Source organism: Citrus clementina, unplaced genomic scaffold (assembly GCF_000493195.1).
Source record: "Citrus clementina cultivar Clemenules unplaced genomic scaffold, Citrus_clementina_v1.0 scaffold_2, whole genome shotgun sequence".
Classification (NCBI taxonomy): domain Eukaryota; kingdom Viridiplantae; phylum Streptophyta; class Magnoliopsida; order Sapindales; family Rutaceae; genus Citrus; species Citrus x clementina.
The window spans coordinates 21,012,838-21,033,124 of NW_006262688.1; the positions used below are offsets into that span (position 1 = coordinate 21,012,838).

General features: G+C 36.9%; 4 protein-coding genes and 1 pseudogene across 4 annotated transcripts; 2 read left to right on the top strand and 3 right to left on the bottom strand.

Annotated features, from left to right (window-relative positions):
- Positions 1-5,523: 5,523 nt before the first annotated feature.
- Positions 5,524-7,826, top strand: LOC18053209 (indole-3-acetic acid-amido synthetase GH3.6). Its single transcript, XM_006447377.2, has 3 exons — positions 5,524-5,920; positions 6,020-6,927; positions 7,076-7,826. The coding sequence occupies exons 1-3, from the start codon at positions 5,592-5,594 to the stop codon at positions 7,666-7,668; spliced, it is 1,830 nt and encodes a 609-aa protein (XP_006447440.1). The 5' UTR covers positions 5,524-5,591; the 3' UTR covers positions 7,669-7,826.
- Positions 7,827-8,416: 590 nt separating this feature from the next.
- Positions 8,417-10,296, bottom strand: LOC18053210 (putative F-box/FBD/LRR-repeat protein At4g03220). Its single transcript, XM_006447378.2, has 3 exons — positions 9,220-10,296; positions 8,822-9,001; positions 8,417-8,719 (listed from the first exon to the last, which is right to left on the bottom strand). The coding sequence occupies exons 1-3, from the start codon at positions 10,273-10,275 to the stop codon at positions 8,417-8,419; spliced, it is 1,539 nt and encodes a 512-aa protein (XP_006447441.1). The 5' UTR covers positions 10,276-10,296.
- A 1,468-nt stretch (positions 10,297-11,764) lies between these two features.
- LOC18053211 lies at positions 11,765-13,014 on the bottom strand (annotated as a pseudogene).
- Positions 13,015-13,911: 897 nt separating this feature from the next.
- On the top strand, positions 13,912-15,682 carry LOC18053212. The gene has a single exon (XM_006447380.2). It carries the CDS (start codon positions 13,983-13,985, stop codon positions 14,670-14,672), a length of 690 nt encoding a protein of 229 aa, XP_006447443.1. The 5' UTR covers positions 13,912-13,982; the 3' UTR covers positions 14,673-15,682.
- A 991-nt stretch (positions 15,683-16,673) lies between these two features.
- Positions 16,674-17,735, bottom strand: LOC18053093 (fasciclin-like arabinogalactan protein 21). Its single transcript, XM_006447381.1, has one exon. The coding sequence runs from the start codon at positions 17,733-17,735 to the stop codon at positions 16,674-16,676; it is 1,062 nt and encodes a 353-aa protein (XP_006447444.1).
- Between the last annotated feature and the right edge of the window lie 2,552 nt (positions 17,736-20,287).

A 20,287-nucleotide genomic window follows, 5' to 3' on the forward strand; every position in this document is an offset into this window, starting at 1 on the left:
AAATAGGTATATAGTATGTCCATTGAAATATTTAATCAAAATTCAACATAAATAAACATAAAAAATGCATAATAGAAGTTTAACCAAAAAGAAAAAAAAAAGAAAAGAAAAAAATCTCATAAACATTTTGGAGGTTTGAACCCTTCTCCTCTTTAAAATTAAATGGAGAAATTACCTATTAACTTAACTAAAAATCGTAAACATCTCTAAATTTATTGAAAGACAGAGGCTCGATTAATTATGTGTTCAGTGATCAAATAACAGATTAATGACTGGGGGCATGTGGCCACGGAAAAGACTTTTGATTGGTTTTGTTAAAAAAACTTAAATAGTCATATCATATTTTATGTTTAATTCACAGCAACGATGGAGCAACAAGCTAGGTCAAGTCTTCTCAGAACCCCCCTGTGCCCGAACAATTTGTTATCTTATCCTTTGTACATGTCTTTGCCTGTCAATTCTGTTAACAACAGAATAAATGGATAAATATAAGAGATCGACGGCCGTGACTTGTGACAAATAACAGGTCTATACAGGTGTAATTAAGTAGGTGACAAAAGGTTACAACACAACGAACACAATCATTAAGTCTTCCCTTAAATTTCTCACCAAGGATCAATATCAAGCAGACACGAAAATCATCCTCTGATCTTTTTGGCGCATCCATGGACCCATTGCTTCCAAAACCCTAGCCTTTAATTTTCTTTTCTTGTTGATTCGCTCGTATCTGAATAGTTTCTAGCACTATCATAAACAATCAAGCGTGTCAAAATTATCATATAATGCTACTCCTCACATGCCTATTATTATTGGAATCTTCGGTCACCCAAGCCATATAATCCCCTTTATTATTCAGGGAAAAATATTTATATAACCTGTTTGGATATCGTCAAGTAAAATGGAGAAGGAAAAGAAAATTTATTAGAAAAAGTAAAATCGATTTGAAAGACTTGTGTCTCCTTTGTGTCCACAATTATCTTGTTGTACAAGACAGTGATACTTTGTAGTCAAGCTGAAATCGGATACTTTGGTCCCATATGTTGGCCAATTTGACTACATGAGAAGATGGGGCTGAAAAGTACTTCTCACACTATACTGCATAGCATAGCCTTGCATTTTGCCCACCTAGATTTGATTAAGCAACTCTAATTAAGTTGGATTAATCGTGATTCCAAAAAAGGTAATATTATTATGAGAATCTTAGCTTTGCTTTGTTCTCAGTGATGAAATTGAAAAGTTATTGTGACCTGTAATTTTTTTTTTTTTTGGGGTGAAAATCAGTCGATCTCTCTATCTTTTTGCTGAACTATCATATCAAACTTTAATCTAATTAACTTTGGGATAAGTATGATGCCACCTAACTTATCTATTTTTGTTCATAATCCATGATGAAGTTCTAGATCACCATTTGTTTTAACCAAACTTTAAACTTGCCTTGATAAAATTTTCCGACAGTTTGATATATCTTGCCGGAAGGTCCATGCATGGTGCACTTATTGTAGCTAGCTAGGATCTTCAGCAAAGATGAATACAAACTCACATTCTTTTTGCTTTGTCCCATCTATAATGACAGAAACAGTAATCTTAGAAAATGTATATGTATGTATATGTATTCACACTGGCAGGAGCAATCAATAATTTTGACCTCTAGAAGATGGAATTTACTTGAGAAATATAAGACTGCAAGCTGTCACAAGGTTTTTGACGATTTTACATTGTTTTAAACTTATAAATTTATAACAACTCAATTCTCTTCCTATCTACGTGAACGGGGTTCAAACCCCACACTTACCGTCTCAAGAGGATTTTTCGGTTAAGCTAACCAGCATTATATTTACTAACTCACATGCATGCATGTTTCTCCACAAAACCCTAATTGCCATATTAGAGCAGACATTCCAGATCAATTACACTGCACGAAATTTTCCTTTCCAGTACATGAATGGCATGTGCAAAGGAAAAGGAAAAATTCTGGCTTCATCTAAAAAGTATAGGGTTCATTGCATGGACATGAACAGTGGACTAATGCTATAGCAGTTGACAAGGAAGAGTGTAGTTACAGTTGTTAGACACAGACAGGTACCGACATCCATTATCACTATCTGAGAAATTTCAACGAAGGTTAAAACTATTATCCATGAGAGTGAAAAACAAGAAAACTTATTGAATCATGAAAAAGCCATTAAGCAATTAATTTATTTCTTATCCTGCTATGAAAATGAAAGCGTACGTTTTCTGAAAACGACTTTCCATTTCCCTCCACATGCCTTTGATGTACACGCACATAATGCAACAAGAAAGAAGCCTCAAATCTTCAAGGACTTTTACTTTTCACCATCTTTTGAGTTAGTGGGATTGCTAGATTATATCAGTAGAAATGTAAAGTCCGGTTTGATTTTTAACTTTGAAGTGTCAGAATTTATCAGTACTGAAAGCTAGCTAGATGAATGTATATTTCCAGTTCTCGTTGTTTCTTATCAAAAGTATAATCATTGTCTTGCCAGAAAAATTGTGCATTGATTCACTTAGAGAGTTGTTGAGGTGTCATAAAGATTATGCAGCTATTCATCTAATCTTTCACTTGAGTAAATACCTTATGTGATTGGTTGTTAAAGTTACGGAAAAACTATTAAAACATAGTTTAATAGCATAATATTAATTATTACATTATTAAACTTTATAATTTAATAATTTTACTGGATTTGTTAAATCTGATAAAGTCTAAAAAAGTCGTTAAGTTACATGATTTAATAGTATAATGGTCAAAAAAAATTATTAAGTGATATGATTTAATAGAGCAATAAAATTATAATATATATAGCATAACTAAATTACAGCGCTTCAAAGTCACCTCTAACACACTGTGGTGCATAAATCTTATACTTTTACATTTCAAGTAAAATTTAATCACATGCAACATCATGAACATGCAAAAATGATGATGCAACCTTTAATAACAAATTCTTCTTGCATTACAATGAAGGGTAACATTGCATGAATAATTAAAACAATAACATGCTAAGACTAGCATCACTTTCCAAGGTACCAGCTAATGTGGGCTCCGAAATAGAATGCAAGAAAGTGATTTGATTGGATTTGACAGTATTTTAAAGGCTAGCTGTCTAGTCTAAAAAGGGGCTATGATTTCTGAGTGGGCCAAAAATCGGTGCTTTGTGATCAAAATAATTGTTATGTTGTAGGTAACAGCAAAGGGGTTTCACTGCAAAATTTCCGTGCGATTGTCGTTGGAGCAGAAAGCTAGCTGAGAATATTAGGTATCAATTAATAGTTGAATTCATAAATAACCACAGTAACAGACGCAAAAATTTTTAACAAGGTGTTCCCATGGCAGCAAGCAATGCATCAAGGAATTAGGCGTTGAAACTGCATTTTGATTCCTGCTTATGCATATATATAACAAATGGCAAAATGCAAGCATAAGTCACACATCAAAGGTTGGGTAGAGACTTGAGAGAACTTTATGCATTGTGGCAACAGTTGCCAGATAGTGTTGAAAACGGTCTCCCTTTTGTTTCTGGTGTAACAGTTGTTAATTGGAGTAAATATAATTGGCTTTCAAAGTTAAAAAAATAAAAATAGTTTGAAATAATTAGTAGTAATTATTATATATCGCATTAAAGGAATGCTAAAAGTCATATGAGTACATAAAAGATCACTACCCATAGGATGTAAATCACATCATTTTTCACACATTTCAAAACGATTTCAAATTTCTTGTGTAAACCAATAAGAAAGATTAATTTGTTTCTTACATATTTAAAATTAGGTGTCCAACCTATGATATACATAAATATCTAAGTTGTAAAAAACCAAAGTCGGTGTAGGAGGTCTCAACAGGTTCCTTAGTAAATTATGTGCCTCTAATAAATTATAAAAATACCTATATCATAACAAGAAGATGAGAATATGAATAAGTATGATTTCCTGATAATATGTTGTAAGGACAAGAATTGGAGTAAACAAAATGATTCTTAGGATCAGAGAAACACTTTATAAAAAAATATCTAATAGCAATTAAGTACTTTAGTGACCATATATGTACGTATTCAGTCTCAATAAATAATGATATAACAGAGATGAAATGTGTGGAAGTAACAGGTCAAGACTCGAGATTCAACCCACAGTAGCAATAAATAAATTAAAAATCAAGACAATAATCTCACATAAACATTCTACAAAATCTCCATTAAATATTGATAAAAATCATAAATCTCAGCAACTCCAAGCACAAGGCAGCCGGCTACCCTGCCTTGGTGGGGGCTCTATCACCCGCATTTCGCCCGCCTAAGCAACGACTCTTTTTTCTTGGGTTGATGTTGTGAAACATAGGCAACTGAGAGTGGGGACAACCAACTGTCCTTCGACGCGTGTCCCTCTGAAAACGACTGTTCACACGCCAAGGAGACAGCCGGAGATGAGGCCGGGATGGGACCTTCCCATTAAGTCAACGGCTCTCTTTTTGTGTGACATGGCCTCAACGTCACCAATTGGATTTACTCTCCCCTTCACTTGCATAAAAAATTGACCCACATGCAAATGCATTACATAAAATCGCTATATAGGTTATATTTCAAACGTTTTGGTTCTCAAGAAACTACCACTACTACTTGACTAGTTAAGTTCATTTTCATCACATGTAAAATGGTGAATTAGAGCATTTGGATTTTCCAACAGTACTCTTCTTTGTCTCACACATTCAAGCACACTTATAAGCATATATTATATGTGACCTTATTTCCAGCATTATTAGTTGATGATGATCGATCATCATATCATTGATATTTTTGATACGCAACAAATTAATTAACTTACATACAGAAAACTAAAAACTAAACTTTAATATTGGATGATATAATTGAAATTGAAACAACATATGTACGAAATGATTCAAATATATATACGTATCTTGAAGCTTAATTAGTGTTAAAGAATCGTGGGAAATGAATGTCGGCGGATATATTCTATACTGATATTGATTTACCGTGAAGCAGAAGCCACAAATATTTGAAAAAGACAAAAAGTAAAATTAAAAAAAGGCAAGATTTCATAAAGCCGCTGCTGGGTTTCTAACAACACCCGCAGTACATGCCCGCATGTACTCGGTTTACCCGAAGCAGTCACAAGGTCGTACGTACCGAGTTTACCGGAAATTGCCAGTCCAATCACCTTCTTTCCCGGTTCCCTTTCCTTGAAATCGTCCACCATTTAGACCGCTCCAAACGGTTTCCCGGTTTTTCTTGTCAGCCAAGCACTTAATCGAGTGATTATGCCCATACCAATGCCATTTATGCCTCTGCCTCATATGAAATCTAATTTAATTAATTAAACTAAAGCAAATTGTGTTATGTTAATTAATCTTAATTCATTTGTTAATTAGCACAGTGTAAATACTGTTTGATTGAAAGTCTTGGTATGCATTAGCGGGCACATAGCCTCCACCACTACTGAGTCTATATATATCTTCTAAGTTTCATCTCATTTACTGCAAACCAAAATTTTCTCTCTTGTTTTGATTGCTTATATTAGCTCTCTCCATCTTCTTTAGTTCACTTTGTTGTGTCAAAGAAACCATGCCAGAAGCTCCTCAAAACTTACTCGAGAGAGCTGAACATGATGGATTAGTTTCTGATAATAACAAGAAAGCATTGCAGTTTATTGAGAGCGTTACAAGTCAAGCTGATGAAGTGCAAGATCGTGTTCTAGCCGAAATCCTTTCTTGCAGTGCCAACGTTGAGTACTTACAACGATATGGCCTTAATGGGCATGTAGACAAAGGTACTTTCAAGAAAGTGATGCCTGTTATCACTTACGAGGATCTTAAGCCATATGTTGACCGTATTGCCAATGGAGATTGTTCTCCAATTTTGTGTTCACAGCCCATTTCAGAGTTCTTGACAAGGTGAGAGCCCTTATACATACCACTTTAATTTCTTCGAAAGAAAATATCGTTTAACGAAAAAAAAAATTGTTAATATGGGGTTATTTAATTGATTTGAAGCTCTGGAACATCCGGTGGAGAAAGAAAGCTGATGCCCACAATAGAAGAGGAGCTGGAGAGGAGATCGTTGCTTTACAGCCTTTTGATGCCTGTAGTGGACCAATTTGTGCCAGGTTTGGACAAAGGGAAGGCAATGTATTTTTTGTTCATAAAATCAGAAGCTAAAACCCCAGGAGGACTTGTGGCTCGTCCGGTCTTAACCAGCTACTACAAAAGCTCACTTTTTAAGGACCGGCCTTTTGATCCATACACCAATTACACTAGCCCAAATGAAACCATTCTCTGTCCAGACTCTTACCAAAGTATGTACTCTCAGATGCTCTGTGGCCTTTGTCAAAACCTTCAAGTTCTTCGTGTTGGTGCTGTTTTTGCTTCTGGCTTCATTCGAGCCATTAGGTTCCTTGAAAAGCACTGGCCTCTTCTTTGTAACGATATTCGAAAAGGAACGATAGACCCCAAAATCACTGACCCGTCTGTGAGAGAGGCTGTGTTGAAAATTTTAAAGCCTAACACCCAGCTTGCTGATTTTATCGAGGCTGAATGTAGCAAAGAGTCATGGAAAGGGATCATAACTAGGTTATGGCCTAACACTAAGTATATTGATGTTATTGTGACAGGAACAATGTCTCAGTATATTCCAACTCTTGATTATTATAGCAATGGCCTTCCTCTTGTTTGCACAATGTATGCCTCTTCAGAGTGCTACTTTGGGCTAAACCTTAACCCTATGTGCAACCCCAGCGAAGTGTCCTATACTCTACTTCCCACCATGGCCTATTTTGAGTTCTTGCCAGTGAACAGGAAAAATGGGGAACCAAAATCGCTTAAAGAAGATCAGCAACAAGTGCTTGATCTCACTGATGTTGAATTGGGACAAGAATATGAGCTTGTGGTCACCACTTATGCCGGTAAGTTTCAACATACTTTACAGTAAAATTGTGACTTTACTAAGTAGCACAATTGTGGCTTTCAAATAATAATTCATAAGATTTATCCCTAAAAATATGTAATAGCACTTGAAAATATTTCCTAAATTTAACGTTTTTGATCATGTAGGTCTATATCGTTATCGAGTTGGAGACATACTGAAAGTGGCCGGATTCAAGAACAAGGCACCTCAATTCAACTTTGTGTGCCGAAAAAATGTTGCGTTGAGCATTGATTCTGATAAAACAGATGAAGTTGAGCTACAAAATGCAGTGAAGAATGCCGCTAACCATCTTTCGCCGTTTGATGCATCTCTCATAGAATACACAAGCTATGCGGACACATCAACCATCCCTGGCCGCTATGTGCTCTTTTGGGAAATTAGCCAAAGTGGTGCAACTCAAATTCCTCCTTCAGTCTTCGAGGATTGTTGCCTTTCCATTGAAGAATCACTCAACAGTGTTTATCGCCAAGGCAGGGTTTCCGATAAGTCAATTGGCCCTCTAGAGATCAAGCTCGTGGAGAGTGGGACATTTGACAAGCTCATGGACTATGCTCTTAGTCAAGGTGCATCAATAAATCAGTACAAGACACCACGGTGTGTGAAATATGCTCCCATAATTGAGCTTCTGAACTCAAAGGTTGTGTCGAATTACTTCAGTCCTAAATGCCCGAAATGGGTTCCTGGTCAAAAGCAATGGTGCACTGAGATCACTAAATAAAGAGAGTCGGAGCCTTTTTATCTGTTGTGCGTGTTAGGGTTTCTGTAAAACTACTGGAAATTGAACAGGAAACTGTGGTGTGATAAACTAAATAATAGTTTAATCCTTCTTTTGTTCCTCTCAATGTTGTTTAATCTCTCACATAAAAACAGTTTTTGTCCCAGTAATATCTTCTTCTACTTGTCCATCATTTTTTTCCCTGTTCATGGTACTAAAAATCGAGAAATTTAGCTCCTTCTCGCTGCTTCATTTTTTTCAAGGGTTCCAGTGAAGCGATGTGGATTCTTCCACATTTGAATGCCTTGATCGATACGAAAAAGATGCGCTCAAGCACCCAACCTAGACCATACAAGGGGCTTGGGCTCGAAAGCCGGCCTAAGTCAACAAGCACCTCTCTTAGTAAGGTTGAACTAATGTGACATTAGAAAATTTGATTTCACATGAACTCTAAACCGTGAGAACTGAATGCATGTATATGATTTTAAACCTTAACCATTTTAGTACCTAATCAATTTTGTTCCTTTGATATTCTAAATTCTATTTGACACCTAACATGATCAACATCAATGAAGCAATTTGCACTTGTGGAGTATGACACAAATTAGTGAAAATAATCGTCGAAGAAAGTTGATTATCAGCCACCAAACAGGTTCAAAATGAAAGATTTGTGAGCTTGAAACGTTCAATTTTTAAAAAATTTAGCAAGTGGCTAGCTCGAGTACACTAATAAAGCATCTAAAGAAATTATCTAGTGGAAAGCAATCCTAGCGTTAGAAGAGGCCCAGGAGAAACCCATCATCTGTGACCTAACCTTCTGTCGGCGCAGAGAATCTCTGTAATTGCAGTGCCCCGTACAAAGAGTCATTTCTTGCAAGGCTTTTCCATGCTTGAGCAAAAACTTTGCTAGACTAACTTCATTTTCGCATTCTAAAAATCCATGGATCTCTACAACATTCAGGTTGTTTAAGAAGGGCTTCAAAGTTTGGCTTTGAGATTGCCAATATTGCTCTTCCTCAGAAGTGTACATGTCCCATAAGTCCCTATTCCATTGCTGAAAAAGGGAAACAGTGAAAACAACTGTTGAAATTAACACAAATCCGGTTATGTGTGAAATCTCACATTGAACAAATGAAGGGTACATTTTGGTACTTACTCGCCTTTGAATCTTGTAGTCGTTAATAATCTTGAGAATGAGGGTGTGAATTGATGGTGAGCTCCTGAACAGGCATGCTAATCCTTGTACATTATGTTTGTTAAAACCGGTGTGCAGCTCCAGAGATTTTAGATTGTTAAATGTATGAAGATTCGTAAAATAATTCCTGTTAGATAGTATCTGCGGAACATGGTTCAATACAGAGTTAACTGAATTTTAAGTCACACTTCAATGCATACAGACATATACAAAAATTAAGAATAGAATGAAATGGTTCTTTGATTGACATTGATACCTTTTGATTACCTCAACATTAAATTAAATCAATGTCATGAATCTATTATAAATTACACCTATATGTGGATCAGTTAAGAACTCTAAGAGAATAAAGAAAGTACCTCGATGCAAGGGCTTTCAAGTGTTAAAGAACGAGCATGAGAGAGACCTGATAAAAAATTTGATACACTCTGAAGTTTGGCCGAAGTTAAGTCTTCATGAAGTAAGATAAAACCTACTGAAGCCTCATGCAAAGAAGCTAAGTTCTCCAAAGAACTGCTGGCAGTAATAGCATTATATTCCCAATTCAATACCTTCAGTTTTGAGGCATCAATCTTGACCCAACTCTTATCACAATAAGCATCAAAACAACTGGCAACTCTCAATCTTTCTAGTTTTGTGCCAAAAATATCCAAGCCACACAACTGAATACAGTTATCTAGGGTTAAATCTTCTAGGGCTCGACAGCCAACCTTAAGTTGTTTCAACCCATAACAAGCATCAAGATCAAGTTTCTTTAAATGGGGAAACGATGAATCCGTAAACAAATCCAAAAGACAAGGCTGGTTGAATAAAATCACAAGGGAAAGTGACAATGTGTGTAGTGATCGAAACCCACCTGCTACTACTGATGAAGGAGGCAATCTAAATCCTCTATAACGCGATCTCAACTTGAATACACGTAAAGAATCACTCGTTATAACACACCGCGGCAGATTGAAGTAGTCATCTGTGGCAACCTCAATGTCAAGTTCTTCTACATTGTGTCGTATAGCACGACGGATCAAGCCATTGAGACACGAAAAACTCAAATGAGCACGAAAGCGAAGGACCCTTATGTAGGAATGCTTGTCACGAATGGACAACACCTGGGAAATCAAATCCATTTCTTTAAGAGATATGAAACGTGGCCTCTTTGCCCCGCTGCTTGTGTTATACTTCCCGGAAGATATGGCTAGTGGGTTGATAGTGTTGAAGTCGAGGTCAGGGAAAGAGCACCAAAGGGATCGCCATCTTTTTGATAAGGTGCAGGTTTGTGCAATGGATTTGATGGGAAGAAGGAAGAGGATGTGATGAAGAATGGCGTCAGGGAGGTCACTGATTCGGTCGATGCCATTGTCACATTGATCGTTTTCTGAAAAGTAAAGTTTCCTTCGCTTTGCAGATCTTGTTTCCATTTGGATGTTGATAATTCTTTTTTTGTGTGTTTCATTAGGTAGTGTTTGAGTTCAGTGTGTGTTGTGAGATGGTTGTTAGACTAGGGTTTGAATGTTTCAAAAGAGTGAAGTATGGCGAGAACGGGAACAGCGTCAGAGTTTGTTTGTAACTTAAAGAGCAAAATAATAGGTTCCCAATAAAACTAGAAAGCAAAATAAAAAATAATTATGTTTTGCCAACTGACACACAATCCCAGCCCTCAAATCCTGCATCAGGAATCTGAAAAGAGAGGTTCCATTAATAAATTACATTCACAGTTCCATCATCCATGCTTCTGATTGGTCTTGGGCCCTAAGTGAAAATATACAGAGAAAACAAGTTCATTATAAAAATTTGTAGACCACAACATCTTGTGTCAAGATGTTCCCATAACGGATCAAAACATGAGTTAAAAATTCCTTTAGACGGAGGAGTTATTTATGGCGCTGCATATGCCAATAAAATTTACCAATTTGTTACAACAATCAACTTAAACAATCAATTAAGTGGAGTAGTATAATAACTGCTGTGTTCAGCCTGTTTCTGTAACCGTCCAAGTGACCCACTATTGTTTGAGAAAATTGTGGTATCACAAATCATAATATTTTGATCTCTCTCGTATATGCATCAAGATACCGGGAATATTTACACATGCTCCCAGATTCTTTTTTGCTAGTTACTGTACTTACCAGTAATCTCCAAAAGAAAGAACAAACTCCATTTGCGCAATGATGAAAACTATTTGAATCTCCTACAACAATCGTCCTGTTGACAAGATTCGATAAATGCTGAGTTGCCGAATGACAGTTTACACATGCCCGCAGATTCTTTTTTTTCCTTACTGCAGTTCCAGGAGGATTACTGATGAGCCCATAAGCAACCGCTATCCGCTCACTATGATTGCAAATTTTGTCTCCGCAGTTTCTTCATAATTCACATCATGTAGTACAGATTCCATATGGGGGACAAATCCAGCTTCCTTTTTCTGTCTAATGCGTCAACGTCCAAATGCTTGAAGCTTTTCATTGATCTCGATCCGGCTATACCCCAGGTCTTTTGTCAGTCTTTTCTCCCTCATCAATACCCCGTATCTTTGCAATACAATCCCACAAGCTAGCGAAAGCATAGAGATTTGACAGCTGAAGATAACCCCTATATTGTGTGGGTCCAATGAGAACAGACGGTCTGCAGCATATTCTCCCACTGCTGCATGGGGATCTTCCAAGCACTCAGAAGTGCGCGCCTCACAGATAACCGTGGTTCAATGGCATGTTCATAATAAATTTAAATGCATGGTTCGAATAGCCTGCACGAGCAAGAAGATCAACAACACGAGCATAATGCTGGTGGCGGGCTCAACTCCATGCTTTCTTATGTGGTGAAACAGTACCCATCCCTCTTCTCCAAGACCTGAATGATTGCACGCAGCAAGAACAAAGGTAGCATCGATCGGCTGAACACTAGCTTGTTTCATTGCTTGATAAAGAGTAATTGCTTCTGGTCCCGACCATGCAATCCATATCCCACAATCATGGCACTCCGCATGACAACATCTTTATCAAGTGTTCTATCGAAAAACATTGGAGCCAAATCTACACTTCCACATTTTGCATACATATCGATGAGGACCGTGTTAACAATAACATTATTTCTATATTCACTTTTGCCAATATAATAATCCATCCACTTAGCTAACGCAAGAGATCAACTTGTTCTCAAGTTAAGATAGCTGACAGTTGTAGAATCTGTTCCAATATTATTTAGAGATCATCTCACGGAATAGCTTCACAGCTTCCTCAGCATAACCATTCTTTGCATAACCAGAAATCATCGCATTCCGCAACGTCACATTTGGTTGATATCTACATCTGATCAAACAATGATCTCGCAACCATCACTTGCCCAAATTTTGCTTACACGGCTGTAAGTGAAATAAGCAAATCAGATTCAAGTTCAAGGCCCAACTTAATCATGAAACCATGAACAATTTTTCCTTGTTCCAAAAACTCCAAATCACAAGAGCAATCCAGTGCGGTTCCATATTCGTTTTCCTCATTTGACAATAAACCGTCAAAGCTGCCAAAGGCTGACCATTCTGTGCGTGACCAGAGATGATATAAGTCCAGGAAAACAATTGTTCTATCAAACAACCCATCAAAGAGATAACAGACTAAAAACCCGAGACTAAATATCTGACCATGTACTCGCGGACCCATCAAGAGCGAAGGCAAGGCCACGCAAGCTTTGAGCACAAGAGGAGGAGTACAGCCATTGGGGGCCACCCAAGCCACTTGCATTCTTGAATATGCTTCCAGCGCTTCAACAAACAAATTGTGTCTCGAATAACATATAATAACGGCATTCCACAAAAACACGTCCGGTCAGGAAATTCATCGAACATCTTCTTTGCAGAGCTAATTTCTCACTGAGTTAATCAAGAACCGGCTCTCCTGCAATCTGGAGACTAGCAAAAGGGCATGGATTTGACCCAAGTGCCTTTTGTGGGAGGAATTATCGATAAGAGCACCGTAGAAAGAATGAGGGTCGAAGCTATGGAGGTGGAAATTGTCATCGTCTGCGCACACAGGCGATGAGGAGGAAGAATAGGAGAACTGTTTGAGAAAGATGAACAGGAACGCGGGAAATTCAAATGTGGGTACCGTTGCGGAATCCAACGGTAAGATTTTTGCGGGAAGAGGATAGAGAGGAGAGAAATACATTTCTCTTTTTTTTTTTTTTTTTTTGATAAGGAGGAAAGAAATACTTATTAGAGCATGCGGCGTCTGCATCGCCAGCATGCATCTGTGAGCAGTTTTAAGGTGGCTTTTGTTATGAATTTTGAGATTTTGACCGCATGTTATAAAATTAGAACCTGTTTTTCTTGATGTCCTTCTTAAAATGAAGTAGTTTTAGAAGTTTATTAATTTTTTCGTCTGAATTCAGCATTTATTAAGAATTTCTCCAAGTTCATTAAATTTTTAATTTTCTAGCTTTATTTCAATGCAATAAATGTTATTAAATTTAGACTAAAAATTACTATAAATTTTGCGGAACAAAGGTATTATTCATTTATGTGGGCTTGAAGCATATTGCTAGTTCAATCAAATAAGATTTTCAATTCTAGCAAATGGAACAGGGATTCAAATATGTATGTTGATTTAAATTGGATTCAACTCTCATAATCTATTTATTAATTGGTAATTGAAATGGGCTGAAATTAAAAGAATGAATTGAAATAAAAACAAAAAATACAAATAAGAAAAATGGACTGAAATAAAAAAAATATATGAATCAGAATGAATTATTTATTTGAACTATATAAATCAGAGTTAGAATAATTATATTTCTATTAATCGTTTAAGTTATTAAAATGTCCTAAGTTAATTATTGTCATTTTTGTTATTAGGTATTTCAACAATTGCGATTATTATTGTTCAAAAAAATATTATTAATAATATCAAAACAACAACAATAATAGTATAATAAAGAAAATAATAATAATAATGAATTTAGAAAAAAAAAAAATAAGGGGAAACAACGGTGTCAATATTGTTATTATCATTATTATAAATTTATAATACAAGCGGATGACTTCTTTTATACGAAACGATATCGTGTGCTCTGAAGCGGAAAGATAGAAAAAAGGAAAGCTGGAGATTTTTCGGTTCGATCTGCAAAAACGCAAAGAATGGAGAGACACGTAGAGGCTCTGCTTCGAAAGATATCGTACGGAGCAATAACAATAGCAACGTTCACGCTTGTAATGCTGATGCTACAAACCCCAGAAACCTGCATTTTAGAAAACTCACCTAAATCGACAAAATTCCCCAAATCCTCCTGCGACTCATCGCACCGCCAACACCTCCCACTCGAGAAGAAAAGCCACCGCCTCTGGTCCTCAAAATCCTGGAAGCAACAAGTCACCTCTTACGCGCATTTTTTCAAACACCTTCAGGGCAAAAGCCTCCTCTTTAATCACTCCAAAGTCCTCTGCGTATCCGCCGGTGCCGGCCACGAGGTCATGGCGTTCAACAGCATCGGCGTCGCTGACGTCACAGGAGTGGAGCTGATGGATTCCTTGCCGTTGGTTAGCCGGGCGGACCCGCACAACTTACCCTTTTTCGACGAGGCTTTTGACGTGGCGTTCACGGCGCATTTGGCGGAGGCGTTGTTTCCCTCCAGGTTTGTCGGAGAGATGGAGCGGACGGTGAAGATTGGTGGGGTTTGTATGGTTCTTATGGAGGAGTGTGCGGGTCGGGAGATCAAGCAGATTGTGGAATTGTTTAGGACTTCGAGGTTTGTTGATGCTGCTAATGTTACCGTTAACGGGTCTAATATGACAAGGATTTTAATGAGAAGAACTAGATTGCCTGTTTGATGGGTTCGATTTCATTTTTTGTTTGTTGTAAATTTGATTGATTAATTTGGGTGCGGGGAAAGTGAATTCTTAGACATGTATTTGAGGAATGAATTGCCTGTGAATTATGGATTTTGAGATTGAGTTCCTTGTTCCTTGTGAATCCAGCATTGACGGCCTTGTATTGGTTTCTAGGTTCTGTCCAGTAGTATAATTTGCTTTTCTTGCTGTTTTCTGTGTTACTTTCTAGTTATAGAAGTGAAACCTTAATTTTCTGCATTATATGTCAGCAGATGTTTATATCATATTCATAATACTGTAATTGAATCAGTTAAATTCACATACATGGAGTATTTTATTCTAACCATTTTAGTGATTTGGTAATTTAGTTCTGCGTTTACCAAAGACTTTTTAGGCTGTGATATGTTACATGGGCTGTCATCAACTGCCTTTTTATGCTGTTTGCTGAATTTTGTCAGTAAAGTTTTACAGAGGCAGTGAGATGACCATCTTCATCGAGGATGAAATTCCTTTCTTGAGTGGAGCAAGTGGTTCTTAGTTACTAATGATCAAGTAAGTAAATTCAGTAATTCTGCAATGGCTGTCAGCTTTTCTTCTGGAAGCCGGTCAGGAGTGGTCACCAGTTACGTAGAATTATTTTACCTTCTATCTGTTGTTCTTTGGTCAAGCATTTGATATCATAATGTGACAGTATTCATTTTTTCCGTCATTACCAGACTTGCAATTCAATGGCCAGAATTTCCTGACTGCCATTTAGTATGATCTGTAATTTTAGGATTCGCAATGTTCAATTCATGAGCTAGTTATAATGGGATCATCATCCTTTTGAATGGCTTTGTTTTCTTAGATTTGTAGGTTGTTTACTTGAAGACATTATTTCTCGCAACATTGCAGTTCATATTCTAGGTTCGGCATTATGTGGTTGTGTGCAAATAATGAAGATGACTGGGGGAGATATGTAAAAATTAAGGGATCCGTTTTGAAAGAAGTAAGATCCTGGAGGTACATGCATTTACTACCACACAGGAAAGTCGCACATGACCTTGTCCATTTCTTCAGTTATCATTTCAGAAATCCTTGAATTCGGTTGAAGTGTGGTAGTTTTGCTTTTTATTCCCATTACCTGTAGATACTTATTTCTTCATTGATTTGAGCATTGAAGTCTATTGATAATTTACATTTTGAATGCATGTATTTTATATATTATTGGCCATGTGTCTTCCTTTATGATTTTATCATCCCTATCAATCGATCATGCAAATGATGTGATTCTGGTACTTAACCACTTGAAGCTCGTGCCATGTTGTTCACCATTACGTTTTATACTTGTACCGTGAGTTTCTGTGTTATATTCGAAACATAGAAACCATATATGACTTATTTTCAGTTGCTCATCTTCGGAGCTTATGGATATTTTCTTCCTTTTTATTTTTTCTTTTCGTTTATATGCATTCTTTTTGGTTCCAGATGTGGGAATAGCACAACAAAGATGACAGTTCTTTTTTTAACAGAGACAATGTGAATGCTGCAGTGGCTCTGCATTCGGAGGGTTAAACCTGATGAGGGCATCTAGGCGCATTTCCTGAAGGACACAGAAATAGTAATAGTGGTAGTTATTCTTAGTTAGGAATGTCATAGAGGTTAAAAACACACTTCACACACACATAGTTAGCTCCAGCATAGAGCCACGGGTGCCAATTCTGTGCCATAAGTAATGACATTCCATCATTCTGGCCTGGGCTACTGAGTGGCAAATCCTGCACCATTACCTCAAACTTCAAAGGATTGTATACACTATATTACAAACAAAGCTGAATGGTTAATACACTTGAGGGTTACACGTGCCAAAGCCTTTACCATTAAAACAAATTAATAGCAACTGAAATAGTCCTGGAGCACAGAAGAATTAACTGGCTAAACTGAAAACTTGTAAACACTGCTAAGCATCAGTATTGGACAATACTCTATAGCTAATGTTAAATCATGCCAATTTTGATGTTGTCAGGAAGTCCTACTATCTCGAAAAGCTTGAGAAATTCCATGAATCACAAACTGCTTGGACGATAATATTTCAGGGGCAAAAATATGCACTCCATTGATGTCAAATCCTTGGATAAAATCAGCACCTCCACTGATCACGAGATATTGATTGGGTACTAACGTCTTTAGTAATGTTTTACCGGGTAAAGAAGCCAGTTCTTTATACGTAAATCTTTGAGGCAATATATGGAGCCTCACGATTCTGTCAAGCAAGGGAGAAGAAGATGCTACAACTGCAAAGTCTGCTGGGGCAAAGATTGTGGTCAAGTTCAGGTTGATGTTATCTTCAAGAATCTGATCGATAACAGAATGCAAGCCGATAGCAAAAGAAACAAAACCATTTGAGCTCAGCAAACGGATAATTTTGGTCCACTCATTGACCATGTTCTTGGATTCAGTGATATCAGAAACTAGAGTACTCGAAAAGGAATCACATATTTGTGATTGAATGTAATCCCAACCTGGGTGAATATTTTGAGGATCCAAAGATGAAAATGGCTCAAGAACCCCATGAATTGACAAGGATCCTTCAAGAAATATATCAGGTCGAGACACCAACACATTGTTGATCTCTATCAATCTTTCTTTTACAACGATCTTGGTTATGGCGACTTTCTTTTGATGAAGAAAGGTAGGCAAGCAACTACCCTGAGGCTTCATTAAGAGATCATTCATGGAAAGCTTAAGAGGAGAGGTATGGTATTGAAGAAGCTTTTTAAAGAGCCAAGGAGGGAGAGAAGTGTTGGAGATGGCAGAATCTTGGATGGCAAAGATTGTTGAGTTATGAGAAGAAAGAAAGATTTCAGGGGAGACTTGAAGGAGAGTGGCAATGATGTTGAAGCCTGATCTTCTTAAGGCTTTAGAAGCGTTTGAAAAGAGTTGATAGTTGACGGGTTTCGTTGAAGGACTGCCGTTGTCTTTTGGGATTGCATGCAGTGACATGGAGATTGCCATGCAGGCCAAGACTACTGAGATGGTGAAGAAGGCTAATGCCCGCCAACATTCTGAACAAGAAGAAGCCATTTCGGTGCAGTGAAGAGAATTTAGTTTCAGAGCAAGATTCGTAAGATTTAATTGTTTTTGTGGTTTGTATTTGTTTCTTGGGAGGAAACAGAACAGGAAAAGGAAAAGTGGAAAGTACCCATTGAGACTCGAGAAAATGAAAGCCACGCTGCTTACAAGCAAGAATAAATTCGGTAGAGGTTAGGCTTCAACTTATGGGCCTGCTCTTTTGCCCGCATGACAAATTAGGCCCAATCTCATTTCATTACTCGTTAGTGTTAATATATGTTAAATTTGTTTCATTGGGTAGAATATTGTCGAAGCCAGTCAATTACAGATACTATTTTGAGATACCCAGCTACGTTACATACCCAAAACCTTTTCAACTGTGGAAAAACTGTCATTACACATATAACAATTGCTGAATTATATGAATTAAGTGTGAACTGTGAAGTCATCATGACTGTGACTTTGCAAAAAGGCACATGACCATTGAATCTCTGGACTAAAGACTAGAACAGAAGGGATCTATATTTTAATACAGAATTGGAATTTTAAAATACGAAGCTGGTTCCTGATTGCCCCTTTTTGACTTCTATATCACAGGCATAGCTCATAAATCATAATATGAATGCCAAATGAGAGACCTACTTTGGCTCTTAGTCATTCAAGTCCCACCAATGGCTCAGCTTGAATCTGGGTGTTCTCACACGTTTTTGGAAGACCGACTGAAAAGTGATGCCAAATACGCCTAAACTTCATAAGAAATCAAGCAGCAAAATCACAGGAAAATTACCATGGAAATGGACCAAATGGTGATAAGAAAAACTAATAGTTGGGAGTTGAAAAAGTACCCCGACCCTCCGCCAAATTGGGTTAATATGGAAAAGTAATTAACTTAAATTAACTTTATGAAGAATCAGAATTCAGAAGATATAATTAGAGCGATCTCTTACTAGATTTTTACATTAACTTGAAAGCTCACCCAATGAAGAAAGAAAATGAAACAGAGCAAAGAAGGAAGAGTTAAAACAATAAAGAAATTTCAATCTAATATTCACACAAGATATCAAACAATACAGTGTATATCCTCAGATTCCATCATGTATATAGATTTGTTTCAAAATCACTCATTTGCTCTCCCACTCTTAGCAAATGAGAAAAAGGGGAGGTAAAAATGTGAATAATTCTAAAAATTGGTCAGTTAGCATCAGCGCCATTCCTTTTCCTTGTAACCCTGATGTAGCAAAACACAGCAGCAAAAATAGCAGTAACAAGGCCACCAATGATGACACCACCGCCAGCCACTGACTTATCAGAATGATGCTGATGATGCTTTCCCAGCCGTCTGATCTCCGGAGCCTCAGCTGCTTCAGGATCATTATGATAATAAGATGACTCAGAGACGCTTGAAGCAGGCTGATCCGCCACCCTAGCTGGCTCAGGCTTATTAAACCCAACTGGGTTCACTTCAGATTTATCAGCCACGGCTTGTACCATTAAAATCTCAGCCACAATGAATAGTGAAACCAACACAAGTCTAGCCATTTAAAAAAAATCTTTACTTTGTATTCGGTTGGTTGGTGTCTTGTGTTTTAGTTGGTGAGTGTTTGAAGAAGAGAATTGGGCACCCAGGCTTACATATGGCGGTGGTGTTGGGTGGGTTGATGGGTTATATTTATAGAGAGTGGGGGGAAAACCAAACAAGCATGGGTTAGATTTCAGTTGTGTTGTATGAACGTGTGGTGTTGAAAGAGCAGAGGAGTTTCAGTTCACTAGTTTTATGAGATGGGACCCGATTTGTAATAAAGGTAGATTTAATGAATGTGTTTTGCTTTAGGCCCTCGGGCACAGAGAAAATTCTGTTGTAGCTTTTGATTCTCTTCAACCTAGGCAATGCTGGCACTTAACACATAAGGTGAACGATTTTAATGGCGACACGTGTTCATCACCGAAATTAAAAATGGAAATGTACAACTGGCTTCTCTCTGGATTTCTATTCTTCTTTAAAATGGTATACTTTCCGATTGTGCGTGTGATGTGAATGGTGATCCAATTTTTGTCTTTTATTGAAGGATGGGTTATAATCACGGCCGGCTTTAGAGTATCAGGTCTTGAGTGAATTTTTTTTTAATGAGTCTTTTTTTTATTTAATAACTTCAATACTCAATAAAATAAAAAAGAGTTGAAAATTTATTTCAATTTTAGTTCTTGAATTTCAACAAATAATTAACAAGATTTTAAAAATTTTCAAAAACAAAATCTAAAATTTACCATTAGAAATTATACAAAAATAAACAAACGAATAAATGAGAACAATATTATTTTCAAATATAATATTTAGAATGGTAGCACATAAAAAGTTGAGATCATGAATTGATGGTTAAATAATGGATATGAACTTTGTATTTCAAGTAATTTTTTTTTAAAATGAACTAATGCATGTAATAATCTTCATTGTAGAGAAGAGAATAAGAAATTTTTCATCAATGATTTTCTAGATTATAAGATTTTTAATAGAAATTAAAAGGAATACTAAGAGTTAAAGATTCTAATGTTGAATAATTGAGCTT